The 19088-nt window shown below is 51.8% G+C and overlaps 1 protein-coding gene across 1 annotated transcript in view; it reads left to right on the forward strand.

Annotated features, from left to right (window-relative positions):
- Positions 1–19088, forward strand: part of EPHB1 (EPH receptor B1) — a 375105-nt gene that overhangs the window by 2421 nt on the left and 353596 nt on the right. The window contains exon 4 of the mRNA XM_006150856.2: positions 2767–2831. Coding sequence (XP_006150918.1) covers positions 2767–2831 — 65 coding nt within the window. The remainder of the gene's footprint in view (positions 1–2766; positions 2832–19088) is intronic.

Genomic DNA, 19088 nt, shown 5'->3' on the forward strand with positions numbered 1-19088 from the left:
ACCACAATACCTTCTCCTCCATTCTTCTCTCAGGATCTTGGGCACGCACGCACATGCCCCCAGTGTGAGTTTAAGTCACCAGGTTCGGGACTCGAACCACAGTCGACGTAGCCATTACGCCAACTGCTGGTCCCAGGGAACCCCTTTTCTCAACACTGCTCCTGGTCTGTCACTTCTGTTGCATTCCCCTGTTCCTGCCCATAGGGTAGACTTCTTCCCCACCTTTGGCTTATGCCGGGAGTCCCATTCCCCAGTAGGCCCCAGTGTCGTAGCTGTCCTGTATTCGTGTCTCTTCCCTAGAACAGGCAGCACGGAAGGCCATCCACGTACCACCGGCTCCCTGGGCCCTGTCGGTTGGGCACCAGTGGTGCCAGCAGGAGTGGTGCCTGCTCCTCTGGTGCTCACCCCAGGGAGGCCGGGTTGGGAGGACACCTTCAGCAGCCTATGTGATGTCCGTCTGGAGCGATCGGAGACACAGGGACAAAGAGGGCATTGATTGACATCTTCCACCTTACTCAAAATGACCTCGGAATGACTCATAGGAGAAAATTCTTGTGACTTGAGTTAGGCAGCAATTTCTCAGCTATGATACTAAACCACAACAGAAAAACTCGATACATTTGATTTCATCAACATCTTAAAATTCTGGGTTTTGGGAGATACTGTTAAGAAAATGAAAGGACAAGCCCCAGAGTGGAAGAAAATATTTGCAAAACACATATGTGAAGAAGGGCTTATGTACAGAAAGAACTCTCAAAACTCAATAGTAAGGAAATAAACCACTCAATTAAAAAGTGGGAAGAGGACTTGCACCCACTTCACTGAGGAAGATAGATGAATAGCAAAAAAGCATGTGGTATGGGATCTGGTATCATTTATCAATAGGAAATAAAAATTAGAACCACAGTGTTATACCACGACACAGCTATGAAAGTGACGCAGCTGAGTGTCAGTGACGATAGGGAGGGACTGGAGTTCTCATACGCTCTCACAAAATAGGCCAGAGCTGGAAACAGCAGGTGAATGGGTCAACACAGTGTGGTGTAGCTACTCTGGAACGCTACACAGCAATAGAAAGGAACCAGCAGTTAGCGTAATGGCTCTGTCGCTGGGCTCCCATGTAGCCGACTGTGGTTCAAATCCCAGACCCAGTGGCTTAAACTCACACTGGGCGCGTGTGCATGCATGCCCAAGATCCTGAGAGGAGAATGGAAGAAAAGGGATCGTGGTGTGGCCATCCCCCAGGGGGTGATTTCTCACTTTCTATCTCTCTGTCTCTGTCTTTCTGGCGAGCGCACGCATCTTATAGTGAAAGCCTCTTCAAAAAAAAAAAAAAAGAATAAACCATTGGTATACACAACATGAATGAATTTTAAAACAGTTATGTTAAGTGAAAGAAACCTGATTAAAAATCGCATATACTACACGATTCCACTTAGATAAAATGAGAGAAGATGCCACTTTTTTTTTTTTTCTTTCTTTTTTCTTTTTTTTTTTTTGAAAGGTTTTCACTATAGGGCATGTGCGCTCGCCAGACAGACAGAGAGAGACAGAGAGACAGAAAGCGAGAAATCACCCCCCAGGGGGGATGGTCACGCCGCAATCCCTTCTCCTCCATTCTCCTCTTGGGATCTTGGGCACGCACGCACACGCGCCCGGCGTGAGTTTTAAGCCACCGGGTCCGGGACGCGAACCGCGGTCGACTACGTGGGAATCCAGCGACATAGCCATTACGCTAACTGCTGGTTCCCAAGATGCCACTTTTGAGTGAGAGAAAGCCTGCCAGTCATTGCCTGGGAACAGGGACAAGTCAGGTGAGGAGAGAAGGGAAGATGACAAAGGGATAGAAGAGACTTCCGAGAGCGATGAGTATGTTTATTATGTTGAGTGTGGTATTGATTTCATGGATGTAAATATTTGTCAAAACTTAGGGGAACCAGCAGTTAGCTTAATGGCTATGTCGCTGGACTCCCACGTAGTCGACCGCGGTTGGTGTCCCAGACCCGGTGGCTTAAAACTCACGCCGGGTGCGTGTGCGTGCGTGCCCAAGATCCCGAGAGGAGAATGGAGGAGAAGGGATTGTGGCGTGACCATCCCCTCTGGGGGGTGATTTCTCGCTTTCTGTCTCTCTGTCTCTCTCTGTCTGTCTGGCGAGCGCACGTGCCCTATAGTGAAAAATCTCTCCAAAAAAAAAAAAAAATCTTAGCAAATCAAACATGTGAAGCTTAGCTGTAATCACCGAGTCCTGTACTGTGGCTGGAGGGAGGGAGGTGACCAAAGAGGTGGCCACTGTAGCCACGCTTGCCCTGCTGGTCGGTGCTGGCATCAGTAGGCTGCTGAGGTTGGCGATGGGCATTCGTGCTCTGGGTAATGCCTTGGCTTGAGCTGTTAAGGCCCGGTGGAGTCTTGGGGATGGATCGGGCCCAGGGGCAAGGGAACCTGCAGGAAGTAAGGGGGGACCTGGTCTTGGGAGTACAGCAGAAGGTGGGCAGATACTTCACCCCATGCAGGCGGTGTGGGGGTCAGTGGGAAGAGAGTGCAGGACTCAGTGTGGACAGACCTCAGGTCTGCAGCCAGTTCTGCCATGAACCGTGTGAGTTTCGTAGACTTCTCTCTGAGCCTTGGGCTTTACAGAAGAGTCTGGGCTGGAAGAAGCCCCACCCTCCTCTTACTGACATTTACCACCATAATACTTTCATAAACATAAGGGCCACGCTCTCGCGATCCTTGTGCTCACGATGTGCATGTGTTTGTTTTTACCTGTAGAAACATTGATGGATACCAGGACGGCTACTGCAGAGCTGGGCTGGACAGCCAATCCTGCATCGGGGGTGAGTGTCAACCCTTCCGCCCTTCACTCCTGCCATGAGGTCCTGGGCCACAAGAGGGCTGAGGGCAGAGTGAGGCATGCCGGTAGGGAGCAGAAGCCAGCTGTGGACAAAGCCAGCTGTGGACGACTGTTCACTGCCCATCCACAGAGGCCAGCATTCAGGGTCTCCGACCTGAACTGCTCCTGAGTGTGGTGAGGGAGACCATCTGTTGATGGTCCTTCCAGAGAGCTGGCCTCTAAGCCACTAAGGCCATTGCCATGTGGGGACGGGGGACTCAGGCTAGTGACACTGGAGCAGATCAGAAATTTGCAATACCCCTAGGGCTGCAGAGAAGGCAAGGGCATGAGAGAGGAGTTGGCGTCCAGAAAAGCTGAGGCTCTCTTCCACCTGGACCTTGCCTTAGAGAAAAATTCTCAATTTTTCCCACTTGTTCACTGTCCATACTGCCAGCCAGATCCTACCGCTGCGAGGACAGCACGACTTTAGGGCTCGCTGTCCCCTGTGGTCACCAGTGCATTCCTGAGTGAGCAGAAGTACTCTCTCCTTTGTAGTGCTAGGGAGTTGGCAGACAAGAGTGGCACAGGGCTGGGAGTGAGGAACCCTGGAGCGTGACCAGAAGACTTTACAGAGGAGGCGTGTGTGAGCTGGCTTTTGAATAGTGTGTAGTTTGACGGGTGGTGAGTGGAGAGTCTGGAGAAGTGTTCTGAGTAGGGGGAGTATCTGCTTCGAAGAAATAGGGCCATGCAAGATGTAAGCGAGAAGAGCCTATGTGTCTGGAACATGAGGCAGTAAGGCCCATGCTGCGGTGGCGCTGGAGAGAGGTCGGACGTGGCACGGTGGTGACGGGCCGCGAGGATCTTGGATTTTATCCGGAGGTATTGGAGAAGTCCTGGGCGAGAGGAGAAAGCAGCACACTCGTGGACGGGTTGTGGAGAACCGTTGGAGAAAGCGTTGAGGAGCCTCTTCCAACTGTCTTGAACGTGTCAGAAGGATCCATTGAAAGGGGCTACTCAGAGCGCAGTTTCTAAGGAGTGAGGCAGGAAGGACCTGGCAAAAGACGGAGGGCGGAGAGGGAGAGGGAGGGGGTGACGTGGAGAAGATGGTCGTGCCCCGAGCTTGGGCCGATGGCTAGCTTTGCGGTTTAATCATGAAGGAAGACGACGGATGGAGAAAGGGGGCTCTTCACCCCGGCCTGGGGTGAAGTCAGGCTGGGGCAGGGTGGCCCTACACCTCATCCGCTCCAGACTTCTCTCTCTGTCCCTGTGTTCGGTGACCTCTGCGCCCTAGGGAGATCCCCAGCACAGGGGTACCAAAGCATGTCACAAATACTGTTAAACCCTCATTCTGCCATAGGGATGGCTCAGGTTGGGACAGCTGGTCGTGGACCTCAGCTGTGCCCTCTCCTGGGTGCCCTTCCACCCCCAGCATTTGCAGTACCGCACAACCCAGACACAGCCATCATGTGTTGGGGCTGGGGCTAAGGTCCAGAAGGAGCTGGCATTCCCCAAAGCGGGGAGCCAGGACGGGGCTCAGCCAGCCCACTCTGAAATGTCCAAATCCTGCCAGGAAACTGGTGGCCGCTAGGGAAGCCTTCCTATTTCTACCTGGGACTTCATGCATAGTTGCTGAGGTGGCAGCTTCGGCAGGTTGCCTGGATATTAACTTGCCATCTTTTACAAATTATGTTATCGTCTGAAGGCTTGTAGATTTTCACGAGTCCTCGACATGATTTATGGGTTATTTTTCCCTTGATTTGTATATGCAGCACCTGTCTTAACTTCTGATTTCCTCCCCCAAGAAAGATTCTCCTGGAGGGAAACGTTCAAAGTTAAGTGGTGCCCTCTGGAGACACCTGGCTGGGCTGCTCTTGTAAGCCCTCCCCCCTCGCCACCAGCATGGCTGTTTCCCCAACTCTTCTCCAAGGGACTACAGCCGCAGTGCCCTCGGTGCCCAGAGCAGCTCCTGAGCCTGTCTGGCTCAGAGTGAGCAGCTTGAGGGACAGCCCAGCCCTAGACCCGAGTCAAGAGCAGTTCCCTGAGCCTGTCTGACTCAGAGTGAGCAGCTTGAGGGACAGGCCAGCCCTAGACCCAAGCACAGGGATCCCAGGTGGAGGTCTCAGGGTCTCTTCTCGCTGCTCTGCCTCAGCTGGACAGCGGCCTCCAATTCTCGGTCAGTTCCCAATTCCCAATTCTGCAGGCACACCAGCGGCTCCCAGGTTCGGACCCCTGGCCAGGCTCACATACCCTGCAGCCGTGTCTTTTGTCAGGTGCTCATGGCGATGTCCATCAGCACCACCAAGCAGAGCTCGCGGGCTGCTCCTCCCCCTACCCCGCCTGTGGGCTCTTGCTCCGTCTTAGCACATTGCGAAGACCAGAAACGAGGGGCGATGCTTAACTTCTCCTTTATCTTCTGAACTTCACTCACTTGGCTCACCCTCCCTGACACCTTCGCTGTAGCCATGATGAACCCCCCCTCACAGGTCTTCCCAGTGCTAGGAGGCGTTCCCATGGCACATAAAGTCTTCCCGATTGCTGAGTTTATGTGTCTACGAGTTAGGATCGGGTTCATTTCCACCTGGCGCTCCCCTTCAGCCGTATCATAGCTTCCATAGTGCAGGACTCGTGCGTACACATTCACTATTAGAAACTCACCCCTGATGCACCACCCGACTCGATGTGCGTTTGGTGGCATGGGCGGATGGCGGCGCCATTCTAACTCGGGCCATGGGCGGATGGCGGCGCCATTCCTGGAGATGGAGAAAGTGGGGAGAGGAGCGTGCCTCCGTGGGAAGAGGCTGAGATTAGCCTGGGATCTGTGGAGTTTGACGTGCCTCTGGGGCACCCACAGGGAGGTGCACAGTCAGCATCTGACTTACGGGGAATGGAATTTGGGGTGGGAGCCCAGGGTATGCCTGCAGTCCCCCGGGGGAGTGACTGCGGGGTGAAGACATAAAAGGGATCGAGGGCAGCCTCCATTGAAACATCAGCTCGAGAAAGAGCAGCCTGAAAAGGAGGCCAAGGAAGAGTAGGCTGGGAGCTGGACCAAGAGGGGACCCTGCTCTATGGTAGACGCCAGGGAACTCAAGTTTGGACAAAGAAAAGAGTGTGTCAAGGAGGAAGAGGAAGTACGGGTGGCACATGCTGCTGGGTGTGGAACTTCTCCACGAGGGTGACCTCCAGGAGTTTCACAGGGGTCCAGGTGAGAAGCCAGAGGGCAGAGAGGGGAAGAACTGTCGGCCGGAGGTGAAGCAGTAGAGACAGCAGCTTGTGATGGGAAGAGAAGACAGGGCATGGGAGGGAGAGCGAGCAGGCAGGCTGTGGGCACACCACCTCTTAGGAGGCAGGGATGCCTTTTCTGTTGGTGGCAGGACAGAGATAAATGTGCCCACAAAGAGAGGAGAGTCCTCCAACTTGGTAACAGAAGTCATAAACATAAAATTATCTCAACTTCCTGTCTTCTCTCTGAGGTTGGAAGCAAAGGGAGGGTCAGGAGGCTTGGGGTAGCGGGTTTTAGGAAGGTGGAGATTTGAACCAAGTGCTACTGAGAGTTGGATAAAGGCTGGGTGTGTTTTGGGGGAGAATGGCCAGGAGTAAAGGCCGGCCAGCCATATTTAATGAGGAGCAACGTGGCCAGAGGCCGTGCATTTGTCAGGGCCTTGATCTGCAGGCCTCCTTCAGCTGCCAGACTCCGCCTGGAGGAGTCCTGTTCGCACAGGAAAAACTGGCTGGGCCAAGGAGTGAGGAGCTGAGGACATTGGCAAGGAGTGAGGGTGGCATTTGAAATCATGGCATTTACCCAGCAGGGAGGAGGGGAAGCTAGGAGTTTTTGCCTATTAGGACCAAGCACAGGGATCCCAGGTGGAGGTCTCAGTGAGGCTGGGGAGCAGGCAGAGACTGGAGGAGGCCAGAGACTGTGGCCTTCCATCAGGGCTTGGGGTTAAGGTACACAGCGTAGTTGTGGGTGATGAAGAGGTAGGGAGTGGAGCCAGGGCATGGGTGCTGGAGCAGAGTGGAGTGAACTTCACGGCACACAGGACTTCCGGCGTTTGAAAGGCTAGGAGGCTACTTGTGTGGTCCACATGTTCCTGGGACCTAGTGGGGAAGAGACAGGGCATGGGGGTGTCTCCCAGAAAGGAGGCAAAGGTTTTAGGTGTCCCTCTGCAGCCAAGGTACTATACCAGATGCTTAAGATGAAGAAGATGGGTACCATTGCTTTTTGTTTGTTTGTTTGTTTTTGTTTTTGGAGAGGTTTTTGCTATAGGGCGCATGCACTCACCAGAAAGACAGAGAGAGACAGAGAGAGACAGGAAGTGAGCAATCACCCCCAGGGGAATGGCCAGGCTGCAATCTCTTCTCCTCCATTCTCCTCTCGGGATCTTGGGCACACATATGTGTCCGGATGAGTTTAAGCCACCAGGTCCAGGCCTTGAACTGCAGTTGACTACATGGGAGTGCAGCGACATAGCCATTACACCAACTGCTGGTCCCACCATTGTGTTTTAAGCCTGGGGGGAACTGGGTTCCCAGGAGGAGTCACCACCATTCTGCGGGGGCTGGCGGATAGCACAATGCTGCGGGGGCTGGCAGATGGCACAATGGCTCCAGCGGTAGTGGGAGTGGTGGCCTGTGTGACAGGCTTCCCACAGACAGGCTGAGATTCTTCCTTTCGCAGGCTAGCGGGGTGTCTTTCCGGCTACGCCTGAGAACTGTCAGATGGGGAGCAGCTGGACCACCCACCTGTACATAGCCTGCACTTCCTTTTCAGTTATGTTGCTGGAGAGCTGATCATAAGATTACACACCCCAACTGGGAAGTATTCAAGTCCAAATTCAAAATTGTCACTTTATTATCTAATTGCAGCACCCTGCCCTTAATTCAAGGTCTTTAGGTTTAACCTAAATTAGTGGCTACCTGGTAAGCAGAGGGAAAAAGGCAATACATACATTTATAAAGTAACACGTGCCAATGAGGGACGGGGCTCCAACTGCAGGCTGTCCCGGGGACTCTCCCAGGACCCCTGGTGAGCCCTTCCTCAGGCTGGCTTCCAGGCCTGCCCTGCCCTGTGTATGTCAGGGCCTCCAGATGGTGGGGAGCTCAGAGAGACCCATGGCAAACGCGCCACGCCGTGCCTGGCCACCGCAGGGCCCTGTAAGTGGCAGTCTTTGTGGTCATACAGCCGCCCTTCAGTCCGCCCAGGGTGGTGGTCCCTCTGTGCCGCCTGGCCTTCTCTTGCTCGTCCCTGACGCCCCCACCCTGTCAGCTCTGCTTTCATCTCTTCTGGGATCCTCGTAAATGCTCCGCCCATCATGGCTTGGGGGGGCATCATATCTGTTACTCGAAACGTGTTGTTGTGTTGGTGTTTCATACAGGCCAGTGCACGGGTCTGTGCCATCTTGTGTCGCTGGTGTCCAGCTTCGGCCCTGCTGGGGACAGGCTCCAAAAAACGTCTGTTGACTGAATAAATGTAAGGACCAGACCATTCTTGAGACTTCTCTGCAGGGTCAGCCCAGGGACCCACAGTGGGAGATGCAGTTTAGGTTTGTCACGGCCTGATACAACATTCGTGCAGGCCTCTCAGCGCCCAGTTGTTGCCAGACCTCGCAAGGAGCACATCTCGCAATGCAGACGGAGCCAGCTCTGCTGACGTCGGGCGTGTGATAGAGGAGACCAGGCCCCAGAAGACGGTCCCTGTGGCTTTCAGGTGCTGGCTGTGATGGGTTAGGAAGGCAAGCTTTGGTTTTCCTGATGGGGAGGCTTGTTCAACTCGCTTTTTGCCAGTGAGCCCAGAGACGGTCTACTTTAGAAGAGCTTGACCAGGGCGCACTAGCTATTTCCACCTGCGGTGCGGACGGCCTGTGCTCGCTCCTATGTCTGTGTTCACATCTACATCGACGATGCATGAGGCCAAGTGTTAGCGTCTGCCTGAACTTTCCTCCTCAAACAGTGCCCCCGGGCTTCAGGGCGCCACCCCAGTGTGCGGCTGTCGGGGGCCACGTCTCAGCCTGCGTGTGCTCATGCTGCCTTGACGGGGCGCGGTTTGACAGAGCAAAAGCAGGAAAGGTGTCCAGACCCACACCTCGTGAGTCTCAGCATGAGGAACCTGGGCTTGCAATGTGCTTTGGGTGTGTGTGTGTGTGTGCACGTATGCACATATATGAAGGGTCTTCAAAAAGCTCAGAGTATGAGTATCTTGAAAAGCTATGTATGGATTTCAATTTTTTTTTGCACCAAAATGAATGTTTTAAAGTTCACTTGTATGTGCATATGTGTATACCTACATATGTGTTCATGTATATGTGTGCCTGTGTATTTGTATATATGTGGACATATGAATATGTGCACACATGTGTATATGTATGTGTGCACTATATGTGTGTATTATGTGTGTACATGTGTGTGTATTTGTATGTATGTATATGTATATGTATATGTAAATGTGTATGTGTGTATATGTATAGGAGCATATGCGTATATACACGTGTATATGTATGTATCTATGGTGCCTATGTGTGCATATGCAAGTGTATACTATATATGTACATTATGCATGTATATGTGTGTGTCTGTTTTTATGTATGGATATATGTGTGCATGTGCATGTGTACACATGTGTGTATTTGTATACATACATACGTGCATACATATGTGTGCATGTGCATGTGTAAATGAGTGTAGGGGTATATACGTATGTACGTAAGTATATGCATGTGTTTGTGTGTTCATGTGTGTACGTACCTGTGTGTGTGGGTCTGTGTATGTGTGAATTGAATGGGCTGATTTTGCCTTGCGACTGTTGGCAGTTCCGAGAGTTCAGAGTTGTTTCCAGTGACAGAGGCTATGGGACTGAGGGACGAGCACAGCTGGCCACTGTGAAGGGGCAGCACGCGCCTGAATGTCCATGTCTGGTAGATCAACCCCCAACACAGGATGTAGACCCATGAGTCAGGCTCACTCGAGTTGTCCACATGGGACTGTCCAGGCCACTCGGGGTCCCTGGTTGCCTCCTCAACCCCCGTCAGCTCCTCCAGGCACCTGGCCAGCTGCCCACCTCATGGGAGCAAGGAGAGCTCACTACGGAGAGGGGTCCACTCTAATAGCACCTCATTCATCCCAAGGCCAAGCAAAATCAATGGCAAGGTATCTGGTCCGACGGGCGAGAACTTTACGGAGTAGCAGTTCCAGCCCAAGGCCGTGGCATCAGGTAAACCAGCTCATATTGCAGCTTGGCCACTCCCTGCCCACTCCCGTGTCACCTTGGCCTGCCATTTGGAACTGCAGCCCCACTGTCCTCTGCTTAGTGGGTAGGGATAGTAGCTGAGTCATACAAGAGACAACGTGGGTAAAAAGTTTTCCCTGTAAACATTTAGGAAATGTTAGCGTAGCAGTAACTCTCCTGAGGGCTGGATTTTCTCTTTTCTTCCTTTCATGCTTCAATCATGCTAATTAAGACATTAAAAAAAAAAAACCAAAAAACCTGAACTACATTAAGCAAATCCAAGGGACATGTAGCTTTGGGTGGAATGGTTTGTAGATGGATTTTCACTGTGTTTGAATTTCAGTACAAGCCAGGGCAGAAGGGCATCAGGGTGGGGTGCTCATGGCTTCTCAGACTACAGCCACCGCCAGGGGTGTGGGAGCGTCTGGCCTGGTCACTGATTGCTGGAAGCCATTCTCAGTCTACACTTTTATATCAGGCAGGGATTTGGTGGCCAGTGACAGAGAAACACAGCTCAGTGTTTAGGAAAACGCCTCGGCTCACATAACCGGATGGTCCAAGGGCGGGTACCGCTTCCTGTTTGGGCAGGTCCAGATCTCTAGCATCAGTCTGTCTGCCCCACAACCTCCCTTCATGTCTCCTCCCTCTTCTCACCCCTTCTCCTCTCTTCTCCCATGGCATTGGTTTCCTGCTGGGGTTCTTCTTTATCACAGGGTGTTTGTCTGCAGCACCTCCAGCCCTAAGGGCCTCTTTCATCCATATTTCCTAGGAAAAAAACGAACACCTCCTCCTGGGTTCTCAAGCAGAACCCCTGGAATTAGCTCTGGTTGAACCTCACCAGCTTGGCTTGACTCCTGAGCCTAGCCTGACCCAGCCCCTGTTCCAGGAAGTACAAAATGCTTATCAGCTTATGCTGAGGCCCTCTATCTTGTGCACAGCCTCCTGAAGGGTCAGGGCTGAAAGACAGGATGAAGTAACTTCCCAGAGGGCATTAGGACATGGGTACCAGAAAGGTGGCAGATACCAGGTAGGAGAAGACTCTAGTACTGTAGGACAGGCCCTCAGGGATTTAGGTCTGGGCAGACATTAATTCTCACAACTCCATTTACAGATGAGCAAAGTGAGGCCCAGTGAAACGGACGAATTGACTAAGGGAGCACAGCCGAGGAGCGCCAGCGCTCTGACCTGTAACCTGCTGCCAACAGCTATGCTCCACTGTCTTTTCCAACCAAGGGCCCACTGCCTTGTCTCCAGAGTGTGGATTCCAGAAGGGGCTCTTGGTTTGAGCAGTGTGGGCTCTTCGAATTCAGGCTCAGTCTGTAAAAGATTTCTTTCTCACACTAGGGGACATAGGTGGTATCTTTTTCCAGGAATTAGTACTGCTTTCTCAACGAAGAGAGGCCCAGCCTCCCTACCAGTGACCTCTGACCCTGTGCTCTCTCCCTCTCCCCTCCCCATCTCTTTCCCCCTCAGGTAAGCCACCAGATAAGTCAGCGCTCCCCACCTAGGCCTCCCACCCACTCTTTATCTTTTTCTCTCTCTACCAAAAGGCCTGTAATTAGGAAACATTAGCAGGCTCAAAACAGCTTTCCTACCTGAAACATCCTCTGTAATTGCACTCAGCAGAGCTCTTCCCTGGCTATTAATGTCACTTTTATGAAGCAATGAGGAACAAAACACCCCGAGGCACTTAAAACATTTTTTTATATAATACCCGTCTTTCAGGAATGGAAGTTTAAAATCACCTGCTTGACAGAGACAGTGATAGACAAAGGCGCAGGGCTCAGGACGACAGCCAGGAGTGGTGTGGAAGGCCTCCTTCGGAGCTCTGCGACTGGACTCGCGGCCCTGGGAAAGCTGTGACTGCAGGCTCTGGGGCAGGCTGACCTAGGGGATCCCCGGGGAGGAGAGCTGGTCCTGAGGAGCAGCACGGCCACCATTCTGGATGGTGTCACCGTCTGCAGTTGCTCTCTCACGGGGCTTTTTATATGAGTGTTTTCCTGGCACGTGTGTGTGTGCGTTTAGCGGGACGTGACTCGAATGGTGCAGGTGACCAGTGTCGTGGAGTGGAATGATAGCGGACTGCAGAAATACATGGGTGTGACTGTGTGTGGGGATGGAGTGAGCGTAGGAGAGAGAAGTGAGAGGGTGATTGAGATGCGTCTCTAGCTTGTTGTATTAAAGCACTTTGGGGTTGAACCTGACCATCTGACAGATTATTTTCTTGCTCGTGGAAATGGCTTGCAGACTGATCCTTGAGCAGAGTAGGAGACATTTTTGTTCACAGATTCTGAGAGGATGCTCCAGAAGTCACCTAAGCTCCCCTCCCCTTTTGGAGACAGGCTTAATCCTCATCTTCCCAGGTAGACCGTGTCTTTCCTTTTCTCTAAAACTATCCCTGGGAAGACAGTTCCCTCCAAATCCCCCAATATCCCATGTCTCAATCCTGGAAACTTTTCTGCAACAATCACATGAGCCTGAGGACCAACTACTTAATGACAGCTCTTCTCAAGTTGAAGGACAGTGGCTCTTAGGGCAGTGGAAAGACCACTGCTGACCCGGGTCTGAGGATGGAGAGGAGGCGGGTGAGCAGAGAGGCTGTTGTCCTACCAGCCTGAACGCACCACTCCTCACACTGGCCGCCTGGGTGAGGGGAGAAACGCGTTATTGGGGGAAACAAAGCACTGGAAGGAAGATGACACAGAGGTCAGAGGCCTAGATAAGACAGACAGGAAGAAAATGGGTGAAGGAGGGTTAAGGTCATCACAAGGAAGAGGAGGACTGTGAACCTGGCTCGAGGAAGGACGAGCTCAGCCTCTATACACAGGGCAACCCTCAGATAATGCTTCTGCCCTTACCTCTAATTCTGGCTAAAAGTGTTTGACTGATTTGGCCTACATCCTACTCTACACATGGTAGTATAAAGGAATAAGCTCAGGATGTGGAATCTGATGTTGGGTTTATTTCCATTTTCTGCCAAATTTTTTAACCTTTCTGAACCCGCATTTGCCTTTATAACTTGGGTAATAAAAGACCTTATTTACAGAGTGGTTGGGAGGATTAAATTATGTTTACCTTTCTTGTAAACTATAAAGCTCAGCACAACATTCCTTGCTCTGACTACTGCTATGGTAGCAATGACTCTTACTTGAGAGGTGTAACTTGCACAGGAAGCGGGTGGGAACTGGCTGAAGATATAAGATCACCATCCAGTGTTGCTGTTAGGTTGTAGTTCTTGCATGAGTACCAGCAGAGGGTACATCCTGTTATTAATAGCAATGTTATTGTCGATAGTGTTAATAATAATAATTATGACTACAAATAGTCACCATGTCATTTAAGTGCTGACTATGTACTAGACATGGAGTTTTACCTCACTGACTTCTCACCAGGACCTTGTGAGGTAGGCAGTATTTCTCCATTTTGTAGTCCCTGAGGCTTAGGCATTATCTAGTCACAGGATTGGGTAAGGGTGTCACTGAGACTGACTCCAGGCCTCTCTGATCACAAAGCTCAGTCTTAAACCCCTGGAAATGAGTCCAAGGAAGGGATCTCAGAGTCACAACTTACTAGAAAACAGGTAGGCAATGAGGAGAGGCCAATGTTTCTTAATATTCTACAAAGGGGAATGGTAGGTTTGAAAGTCACAGGTCGGTAAGTAGCCCAAGTGGTAAGCATGAAATATATATATATTTTTTAAAGCAAGCTCTGTGAGGGGAAGTGGAACAGGGCAGTTCGTGATGTTTGGGGGCAAAGAAGTCGCAAGTCCAAGAGAAGCCTGGAGGGAGAGGCCCCACTCACAGAGTTGGCGAGCACGGCCAGAGAAAAGGATATAGGTGGACCCTGCAGATGGTTGTTCCAGGTGGTGATGGAAGAGCCTAGATAGGTCAGTTCCCACTCCTTATGCCTTAGCAAATGTTCAGGAAGTGAGGACTCCTGGGAAGGGACAATTGGGAAGAAAGAGATGTTAGAGAGCCCCAGCAAACTACTCTATCTCCTTCAGTGGCCTCAGTGTCAACCAGCCCCTCCTCTTTTTTATTATTTATTTATTTACTGGAAAGGTTTTTGCTATAGGGCATGTGCGCTCGCCAGACAGACAGAGAGAGATAGAGAGACAGAAAGCGAGAAATCACCCCCCAGGGGGGATGGCCACACCGCAATCCCTTCTCCTCCATTCTCCTCTCAGGATCTTGGGCATGCATGCACACACACGTGCCCGGCATGAGTTTCAAGCCACTGGGTCCAGGATGTGAACCACGGTCAACTACATGGGAGTCCAGCAACATAGCCATTATGCTAACTGCTGGTCCCAGAGCCCCTCCTCTTTGAGATGCTCCTTAAGAACATGGGGCTGGGGGTTCCGGTTCCATCACGGTACATCCTCATCTCCACTCATTCTGTCCTATTCATCTCTCTTCCTCATGGAATCAGGCATAGCTAACATAGTTCCCAGTATGCCAAAGGACAACCAATGGGAAAGACGTTGGAGTCAAAATTCAGCCTGCTGGTTGAGGGCTGTGTCTTCAATCTAATGTGGTCAATGATAATGCTCTATGTTTGCATTTATGTGCAACAATGAATTGTGCAGCCTGGACTTGTGTGTGATTGTCACGTCTTTATGGGGCTGGCCATAGGATCCAAATGCAGAAGAGGCCAGGACCGATTTTAGGTGTTCAGAGCAGTTCAGGTGCAGGTCATGGGGGATGGTGGCCCCACCCTGTGCAGGGCTGGCCTGAGCATATCTGACACAATGGGCTTCGTCTGGTGGCTGGGTTTTAAAAGGGGCACTGGAAAAATGGGAGTGTGTCTAGTGGAGGTTGACCTGTCATCTCATCATTCAAAGGATGTTTATGGAGCTGAGAACCTTAGCCCAGAGACGATCTGAAGCCACGTCCTGGGGGCAAAGCAATAATATTATTCTTCTCAGTGGAGGCCAAAGACTTCCACCGGCTTCCTGGACCAAGCTCCAACAGCTCTGGTCTCGGGAAAAACCAGTGTCCTAAAGAGGGTGGCACACAGTGGCCACATTCCCATGCCCTGTGGAGGGGACACAGTACGGAGTTGGGTGTATTCTCTTCCCAGGCCAGATTTGAGTTTCTTGCACCTTGAGACTGGGAATTCCCTCCTCCCTGAGAATGAGAATGAAGCCCAGGGCTCCTCTCAGAAGGCCCAGCCCCTTCCTCCTCCCATAGCTCACTCTCCTTTCTCCAGAACAGCTCCCACTGACCCAGGCATCCTTAAAGCTCCCTGAGCTCATGGAATGAGACACCTGTCTCCCCAGCCCGTGGCCCATTGTGGTGGTCCAGCTTTAGGATGGCCTCTGCTGGGCATTCTGAGAAACTCCACAGAGCTGCAGAGGGATGCCTCTTCCAGGGGCAACTCTGCTCCTCCATCGATGGAGTCGAGGTCTGGGCAGGACAGTATTAGACAGCTGGGGCTGGGCCCGCAGCTCCCGCCCCGGCCTTGTTCGACAAGGCCCTGTTGGGCAGCAGTGAGAACCACATTCAGTCGACAGCTTAAGATAATCACATGTGTGAGGCCCCGGGATAATGGCAGCTGAATACCCTGCCACTGTTGCCATAGTGACCAGTCAAGCGCAGATTCCCTCCTTTTTTTCCCCTTTCTTGTTTTCTGGACCTCCTTGTTATAGGGCTGGCTGGTGGGGTGGGGGTGAGTTTGGGAAATGGGACTGAGGAGGAAAGGGGGAGGGGAGACCCACAAGGGGCAGCCCATTATATTCTCTTTAAATACCCCAGCTGGAGGTGTTTTAAATCTCAACAGAGACAGAGAGAGACAGTGTCTTAATCCCCAGCTCCCTGTGAATTATTTAAAGGGATCTTGTCAGGAGGATGAATTTGTCACTGTTGCAGTGTCAACAGCAGCAGCAGCTGTCATAATGGCTGAGGACCCCACTCTAGGCACGGCCTGGTACCTAGTGCTGCTGCTTGGTGGTTACAGTGGCCTGGGAGTGTTGACAAGGATGTCCAGCCGAGGGCTGGCCCATCCGAGGACTGGCCTGTAGATTTCCTTGACCTTGCTGGGGAAACCTGCTTATGAAATGGACTTGAGCATGAGCAGATGCAGGTTCAATGGGCCCTCAGGCTGGCTGTCTCAGAGAGTGGCTCTGAGTGGCATCTCTGAGCAGTGAAGGGAGCTCCTTCTAGCTCAGAGTGGGCACAGCTGGGCAGTGTTCATGTGGTCTTCAAGTGGTGGGTGGGCATACTCAAGAGAAGGCCACACCAGCACTCCCAACTCGACACGACCACATACACCACACACAGGTAGATTTTTAAGATAGATGCACAAGTGCGGATGCCGAGTCAGACAGGAGTGAGCTGTCGCATCATGCACGGGGAGCCAAGGCTTTCAAGGAAAAACTGGCTCTCGCTCAGAGAAAGACTGATACCCACGATAGCTGACTCACCAGGGACTCTTCCTTGGATTTAAGTGCATTTAATCCTGTCCCTATTCCTATGCTGCAGAGGAGGAAAGTGAGGGGCAGTGATGTTTAAAGACTTGCCCGTGGTCCTGCAGCTGGGGCTGGCTGTCTCCTTGGGATAGCAGCCATCTGGCTTCTGGGGTGGGCAGGGTTATGGCAGTGCTTCTTAGCCTCAACCCTTTTTTTGATGAGCACATAAACCTTGTTGTTAGCAACCCAGGTATGCTCAGCTTGGGGATGTCCTCTACATTTGTACTCTGATAGAGTATTTCCTGCATTTCTTCACCATCTGAGTTTTCAGTAGGATTCTGTGGAGCTTTGCTCTTAGAGACTGCATTGGGGAAATCCTGTGTACGTGTTTTTGTGTTCTAATTAACTCCCTCACTCTATCTCCGTGCTCTTAAGCCTCTCAGGGAGGGTGTCCTTGCTAGAATCTGTAGTTCAAGGAATTCATTGCTTTGTTCTACTGCACTGTGGAAGGCTGTCAAGGCTCTGGGTGTTCAGAAGCCCTGCCCCAGCCTGCAGCTTCCCTTCCCTTCTGCACATCACATGGGGCCAACGTAATAAATGGGGGCCATTCCCCTCCTCCTGGCCCAGCACATTCGGGAGGTAAATTAAGCACACTGGGAGGTGAGCTGATGCACACGGCCTCAGAGGAGCCATTGAGTAAATCGCTGCCTTGGTTGGTTGGTGTGCTAAGTGGTAGATCCCACTGGACTTGTAGGAATTTATGCCCCACAGACCGCATTTTACATTTTAATTAGTCCCCTAGCTTGTCTAATATCCGAGCTCTTTCAGGCTTAGTCTACTGTCTACACAGGAGTTTTGGACCCCAAGGGTCCAGGTGATTGGTGGAGAAGGCTTTGGCGGTGGTGGCTCCAGCCCAGCCCTGAGCCATCTGCTGCCCTGAGGAATCCTTGGCCTCCTGAGGGCTCTGTGAAGTTGTGTGCTACCAGGCTCCAGTGGGCTTCTTGTTCAGAGAGCCAGTGGAGTTCCATTATGGCTCCACAGGGCAAGGTGACGGCAACCGTGTGCAAAATACCAGCTTCCCCCAAGAGCAGTTTATGCCCGAGTACAGACGGCTGAATGAGACCAAAACCTGTGAGCCGGGTCCAGTTGTGTGGTCTGAGCTGATGACTAATGGTGGTCCTAGGATTGCGGCTTGAGGGAAGAGAACTCAAGGTGAAGCAGACCCAGAGGAAGTCTGGGAGATTCGCAGAGGAGAAGGGAAGGGGGCTACTGATCCTCCCTCGAGGTTCGTGAAGGGAAGTTCAAGTCTGTATTCTGCTGACCAAAGGGTAGGAGTATTTATCTAGGATGGAGATGATTCAGCTGGACGTGGATCCTGAGGTGAACACAATAATAATGATGGTAATCGTGATAGTAATGATACTAATTGGCACTCTGAACGGCAGTTATTGCAGGCACAGTGCTAGATCTTGCAGGCTTCGCGACACCTTGCTAGATAAACAGTATTTGGCAGTTGAGGAAACTTGACACTCAGGAAGTCATCTGTGGTCACAGAGCTGTGACTGGCAGGGATGGGGCCTGCCTGCCCCTTGGCAACCTCTCCAGCCTCATCTCTTTCTACAACCCTCTTCCTCTTTGCTCTGGTGCAGCCACGCTGACCTCCCGACTCTGCAGGAGTGAGGCCCCTGTTGCTCTGCAGAGTTCGTTCTTGTTCCCTGAGCTTGGAGTGTTGACCCTCGGTGTAGCCCGGCCTGGCCAGTGTGTGCCTTCAGCTATTCAATCAAGGGCCTTCCCACAACCAGCTGTCACTCTTGCCTCAATAGCGTTTCATGACTTCGTTTCATTCATTCGTTTGTCTGTTCACCCTCTGTTCACCCTACTAGAACGGAAGGCCCCTGAGGCAGGGACTGTGCTCCATATTCACTGCCATTCACCCCCGGATCACCAACACCTGGAACACCACGTGGGGATGAGTGCACACTCTGCTCTTTATTTAAATATGAATGAAATGACCTGAGTGAAACACATCAGAATAGCCGGAGTCTTATTTAGTCTGAAGGAGGTTCCAAAGCCCATTTCAATCATGTCCATCCCCATCTTAATAAAGGTGTCCGGAGGAAGTGGACCTCCCCAGTCAGGCCCTCGAATGGGTTATTGTGGAGTTGATCATGGTGCGGCATCGTGGTAGCCCCTGGGCATTCTGGGAGTCCAGGGTAGAGCCAGCTGTCAGAACCGCTTTCAGAACTCCATGCTTAGAACTGTCTTCGGAGGCCACCAACCCCACACACAGTGGGTGAGGAAGCTGTATCCCACTTGACCATCCCAGCCCTGGCAGCTTGGAAAACACTGAGCTCGAACGCCTGCTTGCCCACGTCCTGCTGAGTTGGAGAGCTGGGAAAGAGGGATTGCAGCGTGACCAGTCCCCATTGGCTGGCGCTTGCCCTCTCCCTCCCTCTTAGAGAGTGGCAATTAAAAAAGAAGGAAAAATAGAATAGAAAAGAAAAGAACTGCTTCCCGAGGCACAGAGTGGGATCCGCTCGAATCTCTCAACTTCATCCTACAGTGGCACCTCATTCTGACCAATAAAGATCATTTCTCAGCTGCCTCGTCCATCTCGGTCATCAGCTTTGGCT

The sequence above is a fragment of the Tupaia chinensis genome, unplaced genomic scaffold, assembly GCF_000334495.1.
Source record: "Tupaia chinensis unplaced genomic scaffold, TupChi_1.0 Scaffold000302_1, whole genome shotgun sequence".
Classification (NCBI taxonomy): Eukaryota; Metazoa; Chordata; class Mammalia; order Scandentia; family Tupaiidae; genus Tupaia; species Tupaia belangeri.